Source organism: Podarcis raffonei, chromosome 2 (assembly GCF_027172205.1).
Source record: "Podarcis raffonei isolate rPodRaf1 chromosome 2, rPodRaf1.pri, whole genome shotgun sequence".
NCBI lineage: Eukaryota > Metazoa > Chordata > Lepidosauria > Squamata > Lacertidae > Podarcis > Podarcis raffonei.
The window spans coordinates 82026440-82050375 of NC_070603.1; the positions used below are offsets into that span (position 1 = coordinate 82026440).

The window sequence follows — 23936 nt, forward strand, 5'->3', positions numbered from 1 at the left end:
GATATATGGGATTATTACATGTCACATGTCTGTTTACATTCCAGCACAGATTGCTGGAGTCCCATGAGCGTAACATCCGCTCTGTATTGCTTTTTTTCTCTCTCCGAGAAGAATGACAAGGAGAGAGGCCATGTTTTTCTTTGTCCTGATTTATGTATAATAAATGCATAGTATAGTACAGTATCCATGCCTCGAGCCTGATCTGTTGTGTGTTTACACTGCTGAGTAATGTGTGCTCCTGCTAAATAGCTCGAGTCGCAGATGCAAGTCGGAGGATGACTGATGGGTCTCCACAGTGGCAAGTCTGAGAAGGGAGACGCTCTGGCTGGAGCCTGTCCAGCTGGGTTTTCACCCCACGGTTCTGACAGGTACCTCTCATCTGGGGACTCAACAGTGCCTGCTCAATAACCTTTAGAAGCCTCTGGCTGTATGAACACATGCTATTTTTTATCAGCTTTGCTGTCACCTTTCCTCACTCATCCCATTTTAAAGTGGAGGAAGAGAAGTCAACAGAGGCAAGAAAGAAGAATAGGGGAAGAATTAAGTTCTGAGAGAAAATGCTGAAGAGGAATAGCTGAAAAATTGGTCTGATCCTGGAGGAGGCAAGAAAGGAACTGAAAAGTGAGCTAAACAAATCATATGACTGCCTGTTCTGGACAGTAGATGGAGACAACCCCTAGCTGTATACCTCCCTCATACTAAATGAGAATTATTAATTTAGTCACAATATGAGCTAGACCAGGGCCATGTGCTTCATTGAGACCACTCCAAAGCATAAAACTAGAGAAAAGCTTTAAGAAAATCTTGAGTACAACTACAGTTTTCTTAAACAGCCCAGAAGAAAAATGATTCTTTTTATATGGATTTTATTAAAAACACAAATGTCAGGGCTATAAAGAGAAAAAGTAATACTCAGCATTTTATCCTATCTAAATATTGCACGAGATCACCAGACAAAAGCAGCTCTTTCGCGTAACATACGGACACCAAATCGCTGCCATTCTCGTTGATATATCCAGAGCTCCTGTGTTGTATCCAGGCAGGCTAGAACAGCACCCCCTTTCCATGCTATCAAACGAGGATCCATGTCCTACAATTAATGCAAAGGAGAAGAATGGGCAAGGTAAATGGTGTAAACTAAACCCCACAAACCCACTTACATTTGCTTTAAGAATGTTACTGTTTTTAACTGGGGCTACTGTGAGACGTTGTGCTCAGTGCTTAAAATCTTTACAATCCCAAATCAGCACAAAAGATACCATTTACTTTTGTAGCAAAAGAAGAATCGCTTTGTTGCTGCTGTTCTTAATGAATTTTTAGGCAGAAGGGGATGGCCTTTAGTTTATTAGTCAAGCCCCTTGCACAAAAGAACCAACGCATGTTCTTCGCTATATACTACACTATTGGAATATACAAATAACATTCTGTACTGGCCAATACATTTAACTGCAATTTCTAATTAACTAGAAGAGGATATGAGCTGCTGTAGCAAGTGTATTAACATAGACAGAGGAGGTGGCTACACCCACCATTCTAGCTCCACCCACCACTTCAGTCATGTGGCCCCTGACAGAAAAGAAAATATTTCCCAACCCTGACCTAAAAGTATGCCTAGATTCATACACAAGTACCTTTGGTCTTGTAATAACTTCTACGTTTTCAACAACTCTCCTGAAAGAAGGAGGCATTTTGTTGAGAATTCTGTGCTGAAGGAACTCTTGGGCTTTGTGGAACATCAGACCGCCTCCTACAACCAGGATGGAACTGTACATTTTCTTTTTGGTATCGTCAGATGCTGAGAAATCAAAATCAAAATAAGTTTTATGTGAACTGTGAAGAATGAATTGAAACAATACAGAATTAGCCGTTAACATTAAAACAGATTGAACCAGGTAACTAAAGAAGAAATGGATGAGAGCGAGAGTAGATATTGAGTTCCTGCAAACTTATGAATCCTCCTTGTACTAGAATCTATCTTGGCCAAAGTATTAATGTTAATAAACAACTATAAATAGTTTTCTTACCACAGCAATCAATACTGTGCAAGATTGCTTTGTCAAGGCCTAACGCTTTCCCTTCAAACTGAGATACAGCAGTTTTCCTGGACATGTGAGCTGTAAGGGGTTCTTCAGACTCATTTCCACCCATAATGCAGTCACCGTGCGAAGTGCCGATCTCCACTTCTGGAGGATAGAGATTTTCAGCAACGCTTGCAGATTGGCCACGCAGATCCCCCTCAAATCCACTAGGCTTGGAAATCGACTTCCTGTCAGCTGTTGCTTTCGCAGACTTTAAAAAGCAAAACAGGGCAGGTTATCATTTGAAAAGATCCAATTTTGTTTGATGCAAAACACATTCCACAGCATCTGCCAAAGTAGGTGTGAGGAGTATTGCAGCTAAAAACAGTCCCACATATCACACCTGACACTAAGGGACTGGGTGGCGAGTAAAGCCACACTGCTACTTCTGGCCTTTCGCCATATTATTTTCATATTCTTTGGCACAAACACCATATGCTCCCTTACCCAAGTCTTTCATTTCCAATGGCTCAGCACATTCCATACACATATACCATCATAGCGACCTTTGCGGAAGCTACTGCATGTTCTACCCAAACTATAGCCACCTGTAGGATCAGAGTGGTAGCTAAAGAAATACTACTGAAGTTTTGCTTTTATTATTTTGTAAAAAGCTTTTACATAACTAAGGTAATAACAATAAAATCAAGCATACTGGGTCATTCCATATCATGATCTATTTTTTTTTAACCTCATGTGATCCAATTTTCTTAATATTTTGTACACTTGTTGAATGATCAAAACCAAGTTTAAATCTAAAAGTTTAATTTTTTATCGCATCCCGTTTTTGAGTCATGAGAGTTTGAGTTTTTTAAAAAATTGACAATTTTGGCCATGTCTGACTACATTTTAAATTTTAAAAAGTGATTCAAAAAATTAATTTGATTTAAAATTTCAAAAAAAAAATGTATTATCAAATATTTCTAAGATCTACCTGCAAAATTTCATCTTGGGATCTCAATGGGATCACATTTTTAACTAAATTATTTTGTAGATACATGTCTGTCTTATTAGGTAGTACTTAGGATAAATGGGTCTTCCTGGAGTAAAACATAACAGAACAAACAAGACTTCAAACTAGAATATCAGTTACTTCAGGCATTGCTTTAGAAAGTTATTCAATTAAAATGTATCTGAAAAGCTAGTCAGGCTTTTCTTTTAAAAATGAGTTCCCAAGCAGAGTGATAGCTTGCTGTTACACGATGGAATGCTTTGAAAGGATTCTTGTTAGTACTTCTTGTTAGTATGTACACACACACTATGCCTGCCTTCAGATATACAGTGGGACCTCGGGTTAAGTACTTAATTCGTTCCGGAGGTCCATTCTTAACCTGAAACTGTTCTTAACCTGAAGCACCACTTTAGCTAATGGGGCCTCCTGCTGCCACTGTGCCGCCAGAGCACAATTTCTGTTCTCATCCTGAAGCAAAGTCCTTAACCCAAGGTAATATTTCTGGGTTAGCGGAGACTGTAACCTGAAGCGTATGTAACCTGAGGTACCACTGTAACCCTAAAGCACAGATTAGCTTTATAAAAGTCTGTCAGCCTTGAGCTCACTTGCTCTCATCCAGAACGACTATGAAAACATCAGAAACTGCCACTTCTGTTTTAGATGAACTGTTATTTTGCATGCTGTCCAAACCCAAACCCTGTTAAATTTTAACTATGCTTAGCTGGAACAAGCCAGCTTTATAAACCGTGGTTTGAAGTTGGCTTCCTTCAATTAACTATAGCTGAGATTAACCACTGCTCATCCAGGTTCAAATGACAAAACAAGCTGCTGTTGTTCTAAAATGAAAGCAAAAGCTTCTGAACTCCTCCTTGCAGCCATGCCAGAGGTCTAAATGAACCCTATATTATTATTATTATTATCTATACCACCCTTCAATCAAGGATCACATAGCGGTTTACAACATTAGCATGAACCTTCTAGCTATTCTCCAAGAGGAAGGCTTTAATTAAGTATAATTAGATCTGTGCAGAAAAGTCTCCTAGGAAGAGAAAACAAGGAAAAAGACACACAACACACCTGCTCCTGCTTACTTTGTGTAGCTAAGAGATAATGTTCATCATGCGGATCCTCAGGATCACCTTGTGATCGTTGCTGCAAAGATGTCATTTTCTGCCCCACAATTCCAAAGGTTGCTGGATAAAATAATGCCATGGGAGCCTAATCGTGAGAGATGGGGAAGAGCTTAAAATTATCTTTACCATTTCATCAATGTTGCTTGCACTTGCTTTCTAACAGAGCAATCAGTTTCAGAAGCAGATAAACATCTTGGGTGGTATCTAATGCACTTGTTCTGTTAGCAGAAGGATTTTTGCTTGCACAATGGAACTCTCCCCCTCTCACACCCTGCCCAAATCTGCTCTGGAAGGCTAGAGGAACAACTAGAACAGATTTAGGGGGTGTGCAGCGGGGGGGGGGGAGAAGTTATATTGTACAAACTTAAATCCTTCTGCTGATGTAACAAGCTACTTAGAGCTGCATAGGGTACAGCCCCGTGTTCCAAACAATATGATACCTGTCAGCAGCATGTGTAGATAGAAACATACCGTATTTTTCGCTCTATAGGACACACTTTTTCCCCTCCAAAAATCGAGGGGAAATGTGTGTGCGTCCTATGGAGCGAATGCAGGCTCCTTAGCTTCAGCGATAGCAACGCTAAGCCTCCAAAGTGCAGAGGGAGCACTCCCTCCGTGTTCCAAAGGCTTCGTGTTGCTTTCGCTGAAGCCTGGAGAGCGAGAGGCGTCGGTTCGCACCGACCCCTCTCGCTCTCCAGGCTTCAGGGATAGCCGCGTGCAGCTCCTCCGGCAGGGAGAGGCTGCACGGGGCTATGGCTTCTTTAGCCCCGCAGCTTCTCCCAGGAGGGAGAGGTTGCGTGGGGCTAAAGAGGAAGTCAAAGCAGCCAGCGGGATCCATCCAAAGCAGCCAGTGGGATCCTTTCCGGCAGGGAGAGCTTGTGCGCATCCTGTACGCTGCTCTTTGGGGCTGGGGGGGATAAGATTATTTCTCTTGATTTCCCCCCCTAAAAACTGGGTGCGCCCTATGGTCCAGTGCGCCCTATGGAGCGAAAAATATGGTATATTAAGTTTATTTAATTCAACATTTAAGCATTTGAGCTAGTTACGCCACATCTGTATTTGCTGTGTATCTCCTGAATATCATAGCACTCAATGGGGCTAGAAGAAGAGAAACATGCAGATTGAGCTGCTGAAAACTAATTAACACCCCACTATTTTTCATTGGGGCTGGGACGGGGGTGGCGCTGTGGGTTAAACCACAGAACCTAGGACTTGCCGATCAGAAGGTCAGCGGTTCGAATCCCTGCGACGGGGTGAACTCCCGTTGCTCGGTCCCTGCTGCTGCCAACCTAGCAGTTCAAAAGCACGTCAAAGTGCAAGTAGATAAATAGGTACCACTCCGGCGGGAAAGTAAACGGCGTTTCCGTGTGCTGCTCTGCTTCACCAGAAGCAGCTTAGTCATGCTGGCCACATAACCCGGAAGCTGTACGCCGGCTCCCTCGGCCAATAAAGCGAGGTGAGCGCTGCAACCCCAGAGTTGGTCACGACTGGACCTAATGATCAGGGGTCCCTTTACCTTTATTTTTCATTGACTTCTGCACTTAAGTCCGCATCTACATCCCAGGGCGTGTCTATCATAGGGCAGGATCCAACTAAGTTGTGTACACAGAATGCAGTCTGCATTCTTGCATTCTTCTACCCATGTCCTGCTAAATCTACCCTGGAGGGTTAGGAGAACCAAAATAACAGGTTTGGGGAGCACAGAGGGGGGTGAGAGGAGGGAAAAGTCTCTTTGCACCTTATGTGCATGTATACCCCACCCAGTCTTTACCTGTAACTTTTCATCTCCCAAGCGCAACTGATACAGCAAAGCTGGAGAATCTGGGTGACGGACTTGAAACTCATGATCTTTTAGTCCAGATAAATCCTGATAAAAAAACATAGAAAAAGGTATTAATGCTTTAATGAACTTTCAAATCTTTCAAACTACACTGAGAAGAGATCAGCCACACATGAGAATTTTCAGTTTTCTCTCCACTGTTGGTAACTTCATAACCTCTATTACCATTAATTATACAGCTAAAAATCTGTAATGTCGCACTAGTTTGTGACCAAACATGGGCCTGGGAAACAGCAAATCAGAAGTGTGGAGTTCCTTATCTAGGTCTTTGAACTTACCTGGTCTAAATGGCAAAATGTTTCTTTTAAGTGCTGCAGGAGAAGGCAATCTGTCTTCTTAGCTAGTTGGCAGTCTCTGTAAGGGAACCCAGCTCGCTGCATAAGCCAATAAAAGCATCTTGACACATCAGAACCTCCATATGCAAGGCATAACCTAAAAAAAGCAGCAGCAGCCATTAGAAGACTTCCTTCTTTTCACCTGAATGTTACTGCCACTTTATAATAATTACCTGGTGTTACGATGCGAAACACCGTCTTCGACACAGCAGACACTTGTCTTCTGATCCCCCACATCAACGACGCATGCACTACCTAAACCACTTCCAAAAGTAGCACAGACAGATTCCTGATGGACCACTATGCCTGAAAACAAAATGGCAGGAATACTGTTATATACACTGCTTTGCTACCCTATTCAGAAACATTACTCATATGGAAAAAACAAAAAAAATTTTTTCCTTCCAGTAGCACCTTAAAGACCAACTAAGTTAGTTCTTGGTATGAGCTTTCGTGTGCATGCACACTTCTTCAGATACACTGAAACAGAAGTTGCCAGATCCAGTGTATTCTGTTTCAGTGTATCTGAAGAAGTGTGCATGCACACGAAAGCTCATACCAAGAACTAACTTAGTTGGTCTTTAAGGTGCTACTGGAAGGAAAAAAAATTTTTGTTTTGACTATGGCAGACCAACACGGCTACCTATCTGTAACTGAAATTACTCATATGGGCCCCACTACTGAACACTTCCCATAACATGCCCTCTTTTATATATATAAAACTCTGGGAAGTGTTTTAAACAAAAGAGAGGAAGAAATGTGTTTATTGCTACCCATGTGTTTCATAAATAGATCAATATGTCACCATCATAATATTTTCCAGCTTCCCTGTTTTAACATTCTTTTAAATCAGTGTTTCATGTCTCTGCATCTCCCAACCAACTTCAGTCTTTTAGACAGTGAGCTGAAAATTGCTATTTGGAGCAGGACTCATCTGCCCAATGCACTTGTTGGTAGGAGACAGCTGGGAGTGACTGTAGCAGAGGCTCTGGATCTCAGTAGTGTTACATCCACCTGGGGCCTGTCCTATAGTGGAAACTAGATGACAATACCTCTGAAGCTCTGTAAGATACGTAAGTAGATTAGATGGTTTTGACTCAGCAAACACAAGTTTGTATTGACCAAACACTGGAGTAATTTCTTTAAAATTTGGCCATAGAGTTGCACATTACTGATTTCATGATATACCGTATTTTTTGCTCTATAAGACTCACTTTTTCCCTCTTTAGGGAAGGGGAAATGTGTGTGCGTCTTATGGAGCGAATGCAGGCTGCACAGCTATCCCAGAAGCCAGAACAGCAAGAGGGATCGCTGCTTTCGCTGCGCAGCGATCCCTCTTGCTGTTCTGGCTACTGGGATTCAGAATATTTTTTTTCTTGTTTTTCTCCTCCAAAAACTAGGTCTGTCTTATGGTCTGGTGCGTCTTATAGAGCGAAAAATACGGTATGTTGCCAAAGGCTGAGCTATTTATTCACCTGGTTGAGACATGGGTGGCTGTAAGGGCAAAAAAACATTCTGGAAGTTTCATGATTCCAACTTAGAAACAAAAGGTACCTTCAAAACCCTTGCACTAAGCAGCTGACCACAGATGTTGCTTTATTACCTGAGAATCCCATCTTCATTAGGATCATATTTACTATTTCTTTCACATGCTGCTTGTTATAGATGTCTGGTATTAGCAAAATACACCGGTAATACTGAAAGAGAAAAGAACAAACTAGGATTCATTTTCCGGTCTGTTGGTCTTCATACAGTGGAACGGGTTCATGCCATGAGCTATCTAAATAATTTCAATTATTGAAGGAAGAGAAAATATTGGTTAAGAGCTAGGGCCAATTACATCATTGAAATGTTTTAATCCAGGGCATGGGGAAATCTAACAGCTTGGCTGTGAGGTGCCAAATTTCCTCCTGGATGTTGAACCAATTCTTGTAATGCAGTAGGGCTAATTGCAGGATTTTCATACTCTCTGGAGAATGCCAGAGTCCACATTCTCCCTTGGACAACCCACAAGGGAGGCCACAAAGTGGTGAGGATGTGGCCTACACACACAGGTACTAACTAGCACAAGACCTTCCATCTGCACAACAGGACATCCTCTCCCTCTCCTGAAGCCAACCACAACCATTTGCTATAAATCTTAATAGGGAGGGAACCAGAATTCCTCTGGCTTTTCTTTAGTTTTGATACTCAGGCTTATATTTTGCATTTTACAAGCAGGTTTAATTTGGGGTCATTTGTTCTTCTACTGTTATTATCTGATTTGTTAGCTTCCTTTGTGAAATCAGGTGGGGCAGAAGTATTTTCAAAAATAAAGGAATTAATTACAAACAACTAGAGCTCACTTGGGAAGGAACTGCAAGGTGAACACCACAGTTATAAACTAAGCACCTCCTTAACAGGGCCTTCTTGGTGGTTGCTCCCCATTTGTGGAATGCCCTCTCCTGTGAGGTGTGTTGCTCTCTCTCATTAACTTTTAGGAGCAATTTAACAACATTCCTGTTTACCCAGGTACTTGATGGCTGAAAGACCTGTCCCTGAAAACCCTGAAATCAATTGTTTTGAGGGTAGGCAATTATTTTTAGGAGTTTTTAACTGTTTTCATTCTATTGTTTCAGTATTGATATGTTTGCCACCATGGCCTCCTTTAGAGAAAGGCCGGGATATTAATGAATTAATTAAACTCTTATTCTAAAGGTTTTTAAACAGAGTAGTGCATTAGATGATCCAATGGGAAGTATACATGGAAGAAGGTGATACTAAGGAATGTAGGACCTAGACTGCCAAAGGCTTCAACAGTCAAACCCTTTTGCAGCAACAATGATGAAACGTTGACAGTCATTGTCATGAACAGATGAAGTCTGCCATAGCTCACCTTCAAATCCTTCAGAGGTATTTCTAAATACTTCTGTATTGCATGCGACCATATAACTTCAAGATCAGCTAGGACTGCAGTAAGGGAACCACTTGGCCCTGAGTGAAGGTTCAACTGCCCTCGATGAACAGGCCAATGAACATTGTAACAGTCCATAGGGTTAACATATAATGCCTGAAAAGAAGAATTGACTATATTTATCTCGTTCAAAGTTTAATTGTGAACACTTGGAATTTCTGTACATTTGCTAGTCAGTAACACTTCGACACAAAAAAGCATTCCAAAGCAAACTGAAACATACAACACTGTTCAGCCTTTAGTGGTAACAGAAAACTAGCATTATTTTTTTTAAAAAAAGACAAAAACTTTTATTTATGCCATTTTAAGCTTTTATACACACACCATACAATATCCACCACTTATCACTTTTCTAAGACTTCTCAGTCCATCTCTCGGGGGCATTCTAGGGAAATCTTGATCTGCTGCATATCCTGATATTCCACCCATTATCATCTCAAGTCTTCCTTTTTTGATCTTATCTGATGCCTCATAATAAAGTCTGAGGTCTGGAAAGGCAAAGCCCCCTCTTTCTCTTACATCTGTCAGATTTTTATATTTAATTCAGGGGTGTTTCCTCCTGCCAAATGAAGTTTGTCACATCTTTCTTCGACTGTTTGAAACAGTTTGGGCTATTTATCACCGGGCAATGTTTAAAATAAAGAGATCATCTTGGGCAAAACATTCATTGCGACTACGGATATTCTTCCTCACAAAGAATGGTTCATTCTAGTCCATTTTTCTAGACTTTTAAAAATTTCATTCCAGATTTTAACATCGTTATCCTGGAAAAGGTTTAAGTTCTTAGCGGATATCCATATCCCCAAATATTTAACCTCCCCGCCCCCCCCCCCCCGGGTGATAGTCTCAAGTTGATCTTTTGCCTCCGAGTCTAGACTTTTTACTATCAATTTCCCTCCTTATTTATACAGAATCCTGCTAAGTTGCCAAATTTTGTTATAGTTTCTATTATCATTTGGACGCTTACTATCAGATTTTCCAACGTCAACACAATGTTGTCTGCAAAGGCTTTCACTTTGTACGCTCCCTGCCCGACCTTAATTCCTGTTGTTTCATCAATTTTTGTATTTCTCTAGTCAACACTTCTAACACTAGGATAAATAACAGTGACAACATAGGGCATCCTTGCCTTGTCCCTTTTTTAATGCTGCATTTTTCTGTAACATTACCATTTATTATTAAGCTCGCCCATTGCTCTGTATCAACTGCATTTTTCCCATTGGAAAATGCTGTTCCGAATGCCATATTCTCTGTAGAAAACTAGCAATTCTTTTTGCTGCTGTTCTTAAAATAAGACCATCATAAACACTGCATTTTGCCACACTGCCCTTGATGGCCTGTGTTCCAGAACCCATATTACAGCAGCAGTGAATGGAAAAAGCAGCTGCCTTGCATAGTCTTCAGTTCTATTTTCCCTGCGTGAGTGGAGTGTCAACAGTTTCAGGTTGGCATGGCCGGTTTGGCCACACTGCAGGGGGCTGTAGAACGGAGAGCAACAGGTGCAGGGGGACTGAATTTTAGGGTTGCACAGGGGGCTGCTGAAATTTGAGAGCCCCAAGTCTGCCACTGGTGTCAATAGTAGAGGGGTGGCGGAGGAATCCTGACAGAGATGTTTTTCTTACCAGTTTAAAACACTAAAAATTCAACTGAAGACTGTTATAAAAACAGCTGGGACGCGGGTAGCACTGTGGGTAAAACCTCAGCACCTAGGACTTGCCGATCGTCAGGTCGGTGGTTCGAATCCCCGCGGCGGGGTGCGCTCCCGTTGCTCGGTCCCAGCGCCTGCCAACCTAGCAGTTCGAAAGCACCCCCGGGTGCAAGTAGATAAATAGGGACCGCTTACTAGCGGGAAGGTAAACGGCGTTTCCGGGTGCTGCGCTGGCTTGCCAGATGCAGCTTCGTCACGCTGGCCACGTGACCCGGAAGTGTCTTCGGACAGCGCTGGCCCCCGGCCTCTTAAGCGAGATGGGCGCGCAACCCCAGAGTTGGACACGACTGGCCCGTACGGGCAGGGGTACCTTTACCTTTTTATAAAAACAGCTTAAAAGTTAATATTTGATAGGTTACATATGAAAACGTATTACTGTGTTCCCATCTGCATTCACTAATTTGGTTTCTTTCCCCCAGGCTTGTAAACAGCCACTTGCTTTGTGAGCATTAGGAATATCCTCAAGGCAACCCAGCAGGGATTTCTGTGTGAACTGCAAGATGATTGCTTCTTCTTTTTCAAACTTCAGGAGATCCATGTGCCACAAACAACTAATGTAAAAACTGTGTTTTTCCCAAATACATTTTTATAAAAATACTTATGGTTGCTGAACTGTACATTAGATACAGGAGAATTACTTTTAATGAAATGAGGCAAGGTGTTCCTACCTCTTCTCCAATGACATATTCGGGATGATGGGAAGTGTTTGTCCATTTTGTTCCAGAGCTATGATCTAAAATAGCAGGTCTCATCTGCCTATTGTAAGATCGGGCCTGAAATGGAAATTTGAAACAAGGAATAGGGGGGGAAATGGTCACACTTAAAATTAAACTATTTTTCAAAGTATCTTAACAGCACAAACATGTGTAGTCATATGCTATATGAGTTGCTCAAAATTTATCGTAATTTATATCCCTCTGTTGAACTGCTATCCCTCTACTGAACTATTATATGACAAAAAATAAATTTCCAGAGGGAACACGGGAGATTGCCTTAGACAAGCCCGCTAAGGCTAAGTTTTATCTAATCTGACTGGTGGTCAGCAACAAGGGCCTCGGTCTTTCACATCAGCTGCTTACCTGGTCTTGTTTAAATTTCAGATGCCACAGATTGGACTTGAGATCTTCTGAATGTCAAGCCCAGGGCTATGGTCCATTCCTGCCTTTAAACTACAGTGGTACCTCTGGTTACGTACTTAATTCATTCCGGAGGTCCGTTCTTAACCTGAAACTGTTCTTAACCTGAAGCACCACTTTAGCTAATGGGGCCTCCCGCTGCTGCCGTGCCACTGCCACGCGATTTCTGTTCTCATCCTGAAGCAAAGTTCTTAACCCGAGGTATTATTTCTGCGTTAGAGGAGTCTGTAACCTGAAGCGTATGTAACCTGAGGTACCACTGTATTTTGAAGACTGGGGTAGTGTTCAAGTAAGGATTAATCATAGTAGATCAAGTGAAATTAATGGACCTAACTTAGTCATGATCATTGATTTCAATGGGCCTACTCTGACTAAAACATAGTTGAATACTATCCTAGATTTATTAGTGATGCTACAAGGCTTTTCACTGCTTTTACACCACTCAAAAAGCAATTTCTATCAATCAGTTTATAAATGAGATACCTGATCAGGTGACACTGGTATACGTCTGGCACCATTTGACATCTTTTTGGACCATATTGCTTGGTCAACCATTTTAAGACCATTCTGTCTTTGTTCAGTACTTTCAGGTTTCTAAATAAAAGCAAACAATAAGTAACCGTCCTCTAAACATAGAAGTGGGTCTTTTGACTTTCTTAATGAAATTATTTTCAAAATACTTTTGCAAATATTTTAAAACTCATGTAAAATATCAAGGCACAATACATTCAATAAAACCTAAAACACCCTAAAAATATAAAATAATCATTAAAATAGCTCTCTAACCAATAAAATGTAAGCAGCTGCATAAGCATGTTGACATTCTCTCCCTCTGCCCCAAAAAGAAAGCTCAGAATCAAGCATAGTCCTTTGCAAAACTGCTATGATTTTCTTTATATTGTCCATGGACTTTGCATTTTTAGAGACCACAAATGTTTGAGGAGCAGAGTAAGCTAATGCATTTCCCATTCAGATCCACAAAACAATACCTTTCCCACTCCTTGTTTAAAAAGTCATTTTTTAAAAATCTGCTGGCTCACTCATTTCGACAATATTTTCATTTTTCTTTACTTTTCCTTTGACTATGATTTCATGATAGCCACCATTGTCAGAAGCAGGTGATTTATCAATGAAGCCAGAAAAACTATACTTGCTACACTACTCTGCAGAAAATGCCTGTGCAAATTAAAGAACTGCTGGTGACCTTTGAATAAAAATAGATACCTATATATATAAGATTACATTGTACATTCAATTTTTTTTGTGCCAAATTGATATCTACATAAAAGAGAGTCCTGTGTGATGTGGTCCTCAGTGCTTGGTGCAAAAATCTGTCCCTCTTAAATCTTGTGCCATTTATAGCAAGTTTAACGCCATAGCCTGCATTAATTCCCATATGTAGCTGCTATAGATGATGCAAGACAAACGCATGTTATTACAGAGGCAAGCTGTTATCGTGCAACCCAAAGAAGTAAGGATGACTAGGAAAATTTAGCACACCAAAAAAACAATGTAGTTCAAATGAAACAGTTCAATTTAACATAATACTCAAATTCTAAGACTTACATTGAGTCCTTCCCTGAGAAGCCAACTGTCTTTGTATGTGGGTTGCCCTTGCTGCTTGTGCCTTCTTGCAATGACGTGAGGAATGCCAATAGGAAGTGTGTCTGTAGCTCTTCCAATCCTTAAAGTCATTGAGCCAGGATGTATCACAACAATGAAGTTGCTCTGTATTTGCTAAAAATAGAAAAATAGATAAACAAACAGGAACAGGAACCAGCAAAGCACAGTACTCGGTAGGTGCCCAAACATACAGTCTATGCCTCATTTTGAAAATCTGTATCTTTTTACACTTTGAGCTGCCATCAGCAAAATATAGCTATTAAGTTCTGTAACAGTGCTTTCCCCTCCCACAATGGACATTTACGTAAGCTTTTTTGCACATCTGGAATAGTGTTTTAGATGGACAATTGCTGTACAGTGGAACCTCAGGTTGCGAACGTGATCTGTGGGGGAGGCATGTTTGCGACCCGCAGCTCTGCGTCTGCGCCCACGCGGGTCGCAATTCTGCCCTCCTGTGCATGCGTGAGCATCGAAACACGGAAGTAACCCATTCCAGTACTTCCGGGTTCGATGTGGTGCGCAACCCAAAAACGCGGAACCTGAAGCGTCTGTAACCCGAGGTACCACTGTATTTGAAAAACTGACAGAAAGGGTGCATGCCTTGAGTGGCACATCTGATGCAGACAATTTTATCAAAATATGTAATATGGAAATGCTAATATCATTTAGACATTCAGAGAACCCAAGGCTTGAACTCATTGCAACATGTAATAATGCAAAGCATGTCAGCCTCGTGCAACCTGTTTTCTGATAGGAGGAACACAGTATGAATGCTCTATGTATTAAATGATATTCCAGATCTCATTTGCAAACGACAAAACGACAACAAGGCAAACAGTCAACATCAGTAGACAGCATCAATAGTGAGCACCATCCATTATAGGAGAAGGCACTATAATATTACTATTAGAAACTATTATGAACCTCTTTTCATAGGATGCTGTAGGGGATATGTTCCTGCTGCGTGAAATTCATGTTAAATGCCCCTACACACTGAAACAGCATTAGCTTGCCCTAGGGGAAGGTACTTCACTTCTATAGCATTTTCATTACCAGCTCAAGGTTTTTCACACATCCTTGCTAAAGTGGCAATACAGCTGGCATATAAGTGAAGTGCTTTACAAATAAAATTAAAGATCAGTGAGTAAACAGCTGCTTGGAAATACTGTATAGGTGCAAATGAGATCTGGAATATCATTTAATACATAGAGCATTCATACTGTGTTCCGCCTATCAGAAAAGAGGATGCACGAGGCTGACATGCTTTGCGTTATTCCATGTTGCAATGAGTTCAAGTCATTAAAATAAAAGGCAAGTGCAAGTATCCCATCGTGGGACACCTCTCTGAAGGGGCGCAGCCCAGGGAAAGCTTCACCACTCGACTCCACCGGCCCTATGGAACCGGGCCTAGGCTGTTCCGCGGGGATCCCGCTGGGCAGAGGCTATTGCCCGCAAGGACGGAGGCGCAGAAGCCCCGTCCAGAGCGCCGTGCTTCCCGGGCCTCGCCGCCGCCAGAGCCGAGAGCGACCGCCCGAGGGCCAGGGGAGGAGCCTCTCCGCCTAAGCCGGGGCTCACCTCCTGCAGGGACTCCGGCACGGCGGCAGGCACGATGGGCCTCTTGGCGCCGCGCTGCTCCTTCTCCTTGTCGCGCTCCTTGTCCTTCCCATTCTCCGCCGCCGCCGCTTCCCCTTTCTCCGCCTGGGTCATCCCCGACCCCGACCCGCTTCCTCCGCGGGTCGCTCGAGTGAGGCAGCGGGAGGCTCCGGGGAGGCGGAGGCCGCTTCTTCTCCGCCCCGAAAAGGCTGCGACGAGGAAGCTGGCGCCCGACCCCTTCCTCCGCCTCCAGCCACCCGGCGGCGGGTGTGGCGCAGAGACAAGGCCCAGGCGGAAGTGAGCGGCCGCCGCAAGACGGCCTGAGTCGCGTTTTAGTGCTTCAGCTGAGCTTCCCGATATGTACTAACTTCTTCCCCTCCTGCCTTGCTGTGTTTTTTTTATAGGCGAGGCATGGGCGTAGCCAGTGGGGTGCATCGCCCCCCATCAAGTAAATAAATAAAAATACTTAATTGACCAATAGCACATAAATCGATTCTGCCTCCCCCTCCCCAAATAAATAAATCCTGTCTAGGTCCCTGTGGCAAGGGGAATGGCAAAGGCACTCAGGGAGAGCAAGTGGGATTATCTCTTGGCCCTAGGCACCCAGAAAGCTGTCATACTTCACACTAGCCACCAGGGCCGGTCCAAGATGTTTGGGCGCCTGAGGTGGACTCCAAAATGGTGCTCCTCATCCCGCCAGGGAAGGTTTATGTTAAGGATAAGGGGGCGGGGGGGCGCTGTGGGTTACACCACAGAGCCTAGGATTTGCCGATCAGAAGGTTGGCAGTTTGAATCCCCGCGACGGGTTCAGCTCCCATTGCTCGGTCCCTGCTCCTGCCAACCTAGCAGTTCGAAAGAAAGTCAAAGTGCAAGTAGATAAATAGGTACCGCTCTGGCGGGAAGGTAAACGGCGTTTCCGTGCGCTGCTCTGGTTCGTGAGAAGCGGCTTAGTCATGCTGGCCACATGTACGCCAGCTCCCTTGGCCAATAAAGCGAGGTGAGCGGCGCAACCCCAGAGTCGGTCACGACTAGACCTAATGGTCAGGGGTCCCTTTACCTTTACTTAAGGGAGCGGGGGAGAAAGAGCGACACTGGCATCTGCCACCCTGTGGATCCTGCTGCCTGAAGCAGTCACCTCATGGGTTGGCCAGCCCTGGCAGCGACCCATCTACTGTAGTACCTACGGTTGCAAACAGGATCTGTTCTGGAGCTCCGGTCGCATCCCAAGGAATTCGCAACCAGAGGTGCCGCTTTTGCGCATGGTGCGGTTTAGTGCTTCTGCACATGCACGCATGTAGAGCGCTGCGCATGGTGTGTAGAGTGCTTCTGCGCATGCACGCAGGACAAAACCCAGAAAAATACTTCCGGGTTTGCCACACACGTATCCCGAAGGATACATAACCAGAGGTGAACGCAAGTAGAGGTACCACTGTAGTTCAGTATCGGCTACAACAGCCTTCTCCACCCAACCTCTGGCACCCCCCATATGCTCTGAACTACTATGGCACTACTGGTTGGGGCTGGCGGGAGTGGGATTCAAAAGAAAGGACACTAGGCTGGGAAAAGGCTAGCAACTTCCCCAGACAGGAATCTAGTCCAGCGCCTCCTGGAGATGCCAGGGATTGAATATGGTATAACAAATGAGGTGCTCTACTGCTAAGCTATGGACTTCCACAAGTGATATTCTATGGCACTGGAAGTTACTTGAAGATTAACTATATATCATATGAAAGAATAAAAATTTAAATCAATTCTTAAATTCCACCATAAGCTCTATAAATTTAAAGTTAAAGACAGTAGCGATGGAGGAAATCACAACTAGTTTAGGGGCTGCACAATCCAATGAGGATGAGTTATTGCCATTCATAAGTAGTGGTTTCACAGGAAATGCTGTTTTTAGATATGCGTGGGGTGTGAATCTGATTGTACCCTTTTCCTCAATTCATGTATTCTGAAGTCAACCTTTAAAAAAGGTTTTGTCATAGGCATGATTTGTGAACCTTTAGAACAGATTTTTTTAAAAGAAAATTATTCCAAGCCAGTCTTTTGCAAAGCTATATTTATTTCTTATAACTTTACAGCTACAACAAAATTTTCACAAACTATACAAAAAGGCTTAAAACAGACATTAAACAGGTGCATTTAATTTAATAGAACTGCATTTCAGTTACACTGGATCCTGGAAGTCGGAATTCCCAGCACAACTTCATTGTTCTGCTAATCCACAGAGCAGTGAATCATTTAGACACACACACACAACACTCAGACCCATTTGGTCCATCTGCCAGGAGGTCATTTCAGTGTTGCAAATGTATGTCCAGTTGTCTGCCTCTCAAAAGAGGCATTTACCTAAGAAGAAGAAAATACTGATTAGTTTTCTGGCAATGTTGCGATTGCATACATTCCATACATTACAAACAATGAAATTTGCACCAGGAGCTTATGAGGTCATCACATTTGTTTTTCTTCAGGCGGCAACCTCCACCAAACCTGACAAAACTGCTTTTGAACCCAGAAAAATGTTGAACATGGTTTGTCATGTAGTATGGGGCAGTCAAAGAAAAGAAAAGAAATCTAAAATCGCATTAGATTTACTTGAGTCTTAAGTAGCTTTTAAAATCCTGGCTATTAAACAAAGTATGATACATTTACAGTAAGATATCAATACAAGTATATTTCTTTTAAGTAAACATTATTTAACACAAAGCATAAAACATAATCATCCTCAATATACAAAGAATTTCTGTACAATATAAGGATGGATTCTAATGACCGATTCTAATTGCAGAGATTTTTTACTGAAGTAGCTGGCTCTCTACAAATAAGTTCCTGTTGGAGCTGGACCAAAAACTGACATGTGCTGAAGTTCAGTGTGGAAGCTGTGACCATGGAAATCCAAAGTAAGTGATGTTTAACGTGCTAAAAAAGAACAATAACAGCCAGGAAGGAGAGTTTGTCATTGTCCTGGTAATGTGCTTCAGCATATTCTTAGGATGCAGAAAGGTCACTCATTATCAGAGTGCTGTTCCTTATGTAACAAAAAAACACACCAAAAAAAGGTGCCATCCACACTTCTAGGTTTGCAGAAGTGCAAAAAAACTTAGATTTTTTTTATAAATTAGAAAATAGCCCAATGAGGGCTGAACATAGTTGCCACAGATCAAATGATGTCTATGGGGGAAATAAATGAAAAGCCAAGGGGGAACAGAAGGCAGAGAAGAGAGCATAGCTACCAAGAAGCCTGATCAGGAGCACTTCACAATGCAACATTTTGTTGCAGGTCCCACTTGTATAGTACTGCTGCTCAGTTTATATCCCCTTGATACATTATGCAGCTCCTTATCTCTCAACCTCTCTTACTGAAATCCACTAAGTATTCAAAATATTAGAACACTATAGGTCTGGACACAGCGCAAATCTAACAACACTACTCTGAAGTAAGTTCTATTTAATTCAATGGGGCTTGCTCCCAGGTAAATGGGATTAAAATTACATCCCAAACCAAGTACAGTACTAAAAAAAGGGGAACACTGGTTTTTCCCTTCGCAGATCTTTGCCTAATGTCAAAGCATGTAGAGCAGACACCTTTCCTTTCTGAATAATGGGCAGGAGGAGGAACAGGGCAAAATCTAAAGCTCATCCACCTCCCCTAGATGCATTTAAAACTATAAAATTATTTAGTTTTACAGCCACTAATTACTAGATTTTTTCCCTCTTTGATTTTGCAAAAGAAAAAATCATGAACTGTTCCTAAGCCAAACTAAAGTTCATTTTTAAAATTCAGAATCCCAAAAATGACAGATCATAGGTTACCTTCCTCATCCACCTCCAGCCATTGGTGGAGGACTTGGACCTCCTCCAAAGTGGTTTATTCGACCCATTCTACGACGAGGAATCCCTGGAGGCCTAAAACAAACAAAAGCAAAATGTGAAGAGAAAACACCTGGCAAGAAATCCCATCAGAGAAGCACCTTCAGATGTAGCAGATTATGGGTTTCTAAAACTGGTAAAATAAGTTTTCCTTTCTTAGGCTCCCCAAAATGCAAGATTCCTTATCAACAGATGAGATACCTTTATACCAGAGCTTTCCAAACTTTTCATGTTGGTGACACACTTTTTAGATATGCATCATTTCATGAGACAGTAATTCAGTTTTACTAGCAAACCAAAAGTTAAACCAGTGCTTTTTTTCTTTAAAAATGTTTAGGGGTACTCTCATTTTGACTCAAGAAAATCACCATTTTGTAGTTCAAATCGGGGAAAATAAATACAGTAAATGGACAAAAGTACGAAGATTCACAAAATGTTTAGGGGTATGCTTACCCCCAGAAAAAAATGCACTGGGTTAAACTAACGCCTTTCCAGCCCTGAGACGAGTGCAGGGAGCGTTCACATGCCACACCTACACATGGCAACCGACACACTAACGTGTTGTGGCACACAGTTTTGAAAGCTCTGCTTTATACCTTTATAATGTGAGGCATCTTAACAAAGATAGGCAGCTAAGCTTGAAGTAAATGCAGCAACTCTAATTCTGAACTAAATTTGGAAGATTTTAATAACTGAAGTTAGGGTGGGGCTCACATATGGTCTCTACATGTAGTTTTGCATCCAGTTGGGCTATGCACAGACTTTCAGCATAGAGCAAGGCTGACACAAGTGGGCCTCACATCATATGATCCTCTGTGATGATGGCTATCTGGTGACAGCTTACTTGTAAATGGATTTTCAGGCTCAAACTCAAAATAGGGATTCTACTTGAGCCCCCTCACCTTGCTCCTGTTCTTTACCATGTGCAAGATCTAAATACTGGGGATGGGTGTGAATCAGGCCTAAATATCTTCTGTAAATTAAAATGAAAAAGCAGTACCCCCTTCCATCATCGTATCTTGAAGAGGAGGAAGATGTGTAGCCTCTCCTTGTCAAATCTGGGTGAATAATGCTCTGGAAACTGAAATGACAAAAGATTCCCATTAATCCAGTGCCACAAATAACAGGGTTAAGCAGCAGGGTTAAGCAGTTCAGTAGTAGTATTAAGTTTAAATGAACAGCAAAATTGCCTTTCTACAAATAATTTTTTCTATCTTTACTTCTGAAGAGAATATATATCTCTCTGAAGAGATATATATATCTTCTGAAGAGAATCTCTCTCTCTCTCTCTCTCTCTCTCTCTCTCTCTCTCTCGCTCCCGCTCCCGCTCCCGGTCCAACATTTGTCAATTGAATGGAAGACTGACAAAATCTAAACTTGAGTCAGGACTTATTTTAAATAGCCTTTATGAGACATCAAAATATTATCAGGGTGTCCCCAGAAGCCTAGAATGCTGGTTTCCTTTTTTCAAATGTCACAAGCATCTCATGTTATTAAGTTTCCTGTGCACTGATCAATTTAATTTTAATCAATCATTTCTTTTTCTTTCTTGCTTTGAGGAGTATTGTCATCTCATGACTCTAAAAGAAGGGACGACCTAAAGGATTTATTATCTGATGCATACTGCTCTTCACAATGAGAGATTTAGATCTAGATCTATTATACTGAAGAAAAGCTTTGCTTGGTGTTCAATTGACTATCATCCTATCATCTATCTATCTATCTACACTGCCATAAAACTAGTCCCAGATGGTTCTGAAGGCAAGTTGCACAATTTAAGATTTAGATTAAGAGAATAATTCTACTTACAACATAACTACGAAGTCTGCTATTCCCCAAAAGAAGTCAGTTATAAATGACAAGCTCCATGGAGCCCGACTCCGGCTATCCAACACTTGACCTGTAATATACAATAACAATAACAATAATAAATATCATCTCAAAATAACAATGTATGCATCATTATGAAGAAGGAAGCAGTATTATTCAAAAAATTTGATATTTTAGAAGTTAAAACACAAGTCAGTATTATTTCCCTTTAATCATGTGGCATGGGGACTTACTGTTTGAAAAATATAAAGCCTGGGAGCCTGGCCAAGGAATGTACTTTGCCAGTTGTTATATGCTTCCCTAACATAATTTACTACAGGAGTGGAGAATCTGTGGTCCTCCAGATGTTGCTATACTGTGACTCCCATCATCTCTAATGACGAGTCAGGGGTTGCTGACAGTTAAGAGACCAACAAAACTCGGAGAATTTCCCACCCCTGGTTTACTGGAAGTAACATTTCACTTGACATAAAAATAGTCACTTAAAATAGTTGTAACTGGAGATATGGGCCCAACTGCAAATTTCTGTTTGTTCAAATCTAAGTTTACTCGTCCATCCTGCAACACACATTAATGTGTAACAAATCAAGTGGAAACATCTCCCCCCACACACCTAACAATGCTAGTTTCTTGCATCATAGTTGCTATGTTTCCAATGTTCAACCCATCTGGAGCAACAACCATCGGTACAGTACTGTACTAGCAAATCCTTCCACCTAAAAGCTCTCTTATAGCTTAGTCCTATATATTTAAGAAGTTATGTACGGGTCAGAAAATCTTACTCCTAAAAATGAACACAGCATAGCAGCCCTAGCTTCTGTACTCCTGCACATGTTTGTTACTACAAACTACAGACAAGATACACTAGTTCTCCAGCCGAAACTGCAATCAATGCTTAATTTTTTTAATTCTTCTAGTGCTAAACCCAGTCTTGTACTTAACAACAGGTGACCAGGAATTTCAAGCAACCCAGTAAGAAGGCTGGTGGAGGAGGGACAGATTGCTCCATCATTCCACCATCAGCCTACTTGGATAGCACAGAAAAAGAAAAATACCTTCCTTCACAACCAGAGTGAAAACTCAGTAAACCAGGGTGGGGAAATATGATCCCACCTCTCCACCAGCAGTTCCCTTGATAGAAATGTTTTGTTTGTTTTTAATCAGACTGCTAAAAGACTATAAGCTTACATTTCAGTGCTGTCTGTGAAAGAGGGAAAATGCAAACTAGCAAGAACTACTGCAGGCTTATTAACACCCTAATAATAAAAAAGGTATTTTAATCATTAGGCTTTTTATCATTGTTATTAGATTTCTCCCATTCCCCAAAAGCACTAATCAAACCACAATTACCTGCTAGTCTCAGCACTGAGAACGCAAATCAATGACCATTTAAGTCAAGTATATTATTCTTTAAGAACGTATAGAGTTGAGTTCTAATTTGCTGAGCAATAGTCAAGGTTCAGAGAACCAACGCACATTAGGTAGATCAATTGAATAGTTACTCTGAAATGCTATTTGTACAGCTTAATCCTACGCTTACTTCAACAGAGTTCAACAGAGTTTAAGATTATCATCTACTGCTAACATGAAGCAGAGGAGCCAAAAGTAATTCCACCCCAAATTTGTAAATTAAGGCATATAAACAATTTCTTTCTTCTGGGGTGACAGTCCAAATTAGGAGGCAGAAGAATGGTTTGAGATGGCAAACCAAGCAATTAAAAATATGAATCGAAATCTAGTTAAAACTGCATTGGCCGTGAGCCAGAATTTATCAGAAGAGGTATGTACTGGGTTGACACCTGTAATGATAATCATACTGCTGTTTCCAACCTTATAGGTGATTTACAGACCAAGGCAATTCTTTGTGCATCTGAATAATGACTTCGAGGTCCCCACAAGGCGATTTAATTATCCCGCTTTTGAAAAATAAAACAGGCTTTTAATCCGCACGAAGCCATTCGCCCGGGTTCTTTCGGAGTTACCCTTTGAAAAACAACCTCAAGCCCTGTCATACGAACATGACAACCCTTTCAGTGCATCTTTTCACAGACAGGAACAGCAGGAATTATGTAAGTTTATTCAGCAACTATGAAAACACTACTGGCAGCCTTCCGGATCTACCAGGTTGCAGAAAGCGTGATCTTGCGTAGGGGCCTCGATCTACACCACCTCCACCTCCACTACTTCCAATACAAAAGGAGCAGAAAAAGAGAGGATCAGGCATAAATTTTCCTCTGCCCCATGGGCGTAGCCGGGGGGGGGCAGCTGCCTCCCTAAATCAATAAAATAAATAAAAATACTTAACTAACCAATTGCGCTGCAGATAACTCTGTTCTACCCTCCCCAACATAAAGGCTGCCCCCCTAAAATAAATCATGGCTATCCCCATGCTCTGCCCCACTCCCACCCCATAATAAAGGTTCCCTCCCCACCGCGGAATCTCTGCCCCTCACCGTTCGAAATATAAACCATGGCTTCGCCCCACCGTCCCGGATCCGAACGCTCAGAGGTCTCTCTCTCTCTCCTGCTCCAGCCCCGCCCCTCCTCTGTCACCCAGGAAGTCGGAGCTGGGAAGACGCCATAGGCCGAGCGATCACGGGATGGACCGTTGCGTCACCACTTTGCCTCCCTTAAGCAGCCGCAGCTGCCGCAGCCGCTCCTTCCGCCCTTGGCCTGCCAGTTCGGCGGCTCTGACAGCATACTCGCCTCATTTAGACCACAGAGATAGGAAAACGGTAGAGCAGCGCGCCCTGCGCTCCTCGGTGGGCGGGAAACAGAAATAAAGAGAAACTCGGCGGCTTTGATATGCCATAGTACACGACTGGAGATTGATGGGGTGTGTTTGTGTGCCAGATTCAGTATGAGAAGCTGAGCAGTGTGTGGGG

At 42.2% G+C, this 23936-nt stretch overlaps 2 protein-coding genes across 3 annotated transcripts; both read right to left on the reverse strand.

Annotated features, from left to right (window-relative positions):
- Nucleotides 1-849: 849 nt before the first annotated feature.
- Nucleotides 850-15805, reverse strand: ACTR8 (actin related protein 8). Its single transcript, XM_053377837.1, has 13 exons — nucleotides 15334-15805; nucleotides 13702-13872; nucleotides 12619-12729; nucleotides 11668-11772; nucleotides 9214-9387; nucleotides 7942-8035; nucleotides 6512-6644; nucleotides 6282-6435; nucleotides 5935-6030; nucleotides 4108-4248; nucleotides 2025-2289; nucleotides 1632-1795; nucleotides 850-1090 (listed from the first exon to the last, which is right to left on the reverse strand). The coding sequence occupies exons 1-13, from the start codon at nucleotides 15463-15465 to the stop codon at nucleotides 947-949; spliced, it is 1884 nt and encodes a 627-aa protein (XP_053233812.1). The 5' UTR covers nucleotides 15466-15805; the 3' UTR covers nucleotides 850-946.
- Nucleotides 15806-19160: 3355 nt separating this feature from the next.
- SELENOK (selenoprotein K) lies at nucleotides 19161-23682 on the reverse strand. Of its 2 annotated transcripts, none has more exons than XM_053377840.1 (4): nucleotides 23505-23682; nucleotides 21031-21121; nucleotides 20222-20302; nucleotides 19161-19257 (listed from the first exon to the last, which is right to left on the reverse strand). In XM_053377840.1, exons 1-4 carry the CDS (start codon nucleotides 23521-23523, stop codon nucleotides 19161-19163), a joined length of 288 nt encoding a protein of 95 aa, XP_053233815.1. In that variant the 5' UTR covers nucleotides 23524-23682. The 2 variants fall into 2 exon arrangements, with proteins under 2 accessions (XP_053233815.1, XP_053233816.1); XM_053377841.1 differs by having other exon boundaries at nucleotides 19170-19257.
- Between the last annotated feature and the right edge of the window lie 254 nt (nucleotides 23683-23936).

Bases quoted from the DNA above. Each gene is read 5' to 3' on its own strand.
- ACTR8 (XM_053377837.1), bottom strand. From the start codon at position 15,465: ATGACCCAGGCGGAGAAAGGGGAAGCGGCGGCGGCGGAGAATGGGAAG. The intron at 6,031-6,281 runs GTAAGTTCAAAG...TTTTTTTATCAG, and splicing joins CATTTTGCCATTTAGACCAG to GATTTATCTGGACTAAAAGA. The intron at 4,249-5,934 runs GTAAAGACTGGG...TCTCACGATTAG, and splicing joins TGGGAGATGAAAAGTTACAG to GCTCCCATGGCATTATTTTA.
- SELENOK (XM_053377841.1), bottom strand. The intron at 20,303-21,030 runs GTAAGTAGAATT...TTGTCATTTCAG, and splicing joins GCAGACTTCGTAGTTATGTT to TTTCCAGAGCATTATTCACC. The intron at 19,258-20,221 runs GTACTGCTTTTT...TGTTTGTTTTAG, and splicing joins AGATACGATGATGGAAGGGG to GCCTCCAGGGATTCCTCGTC.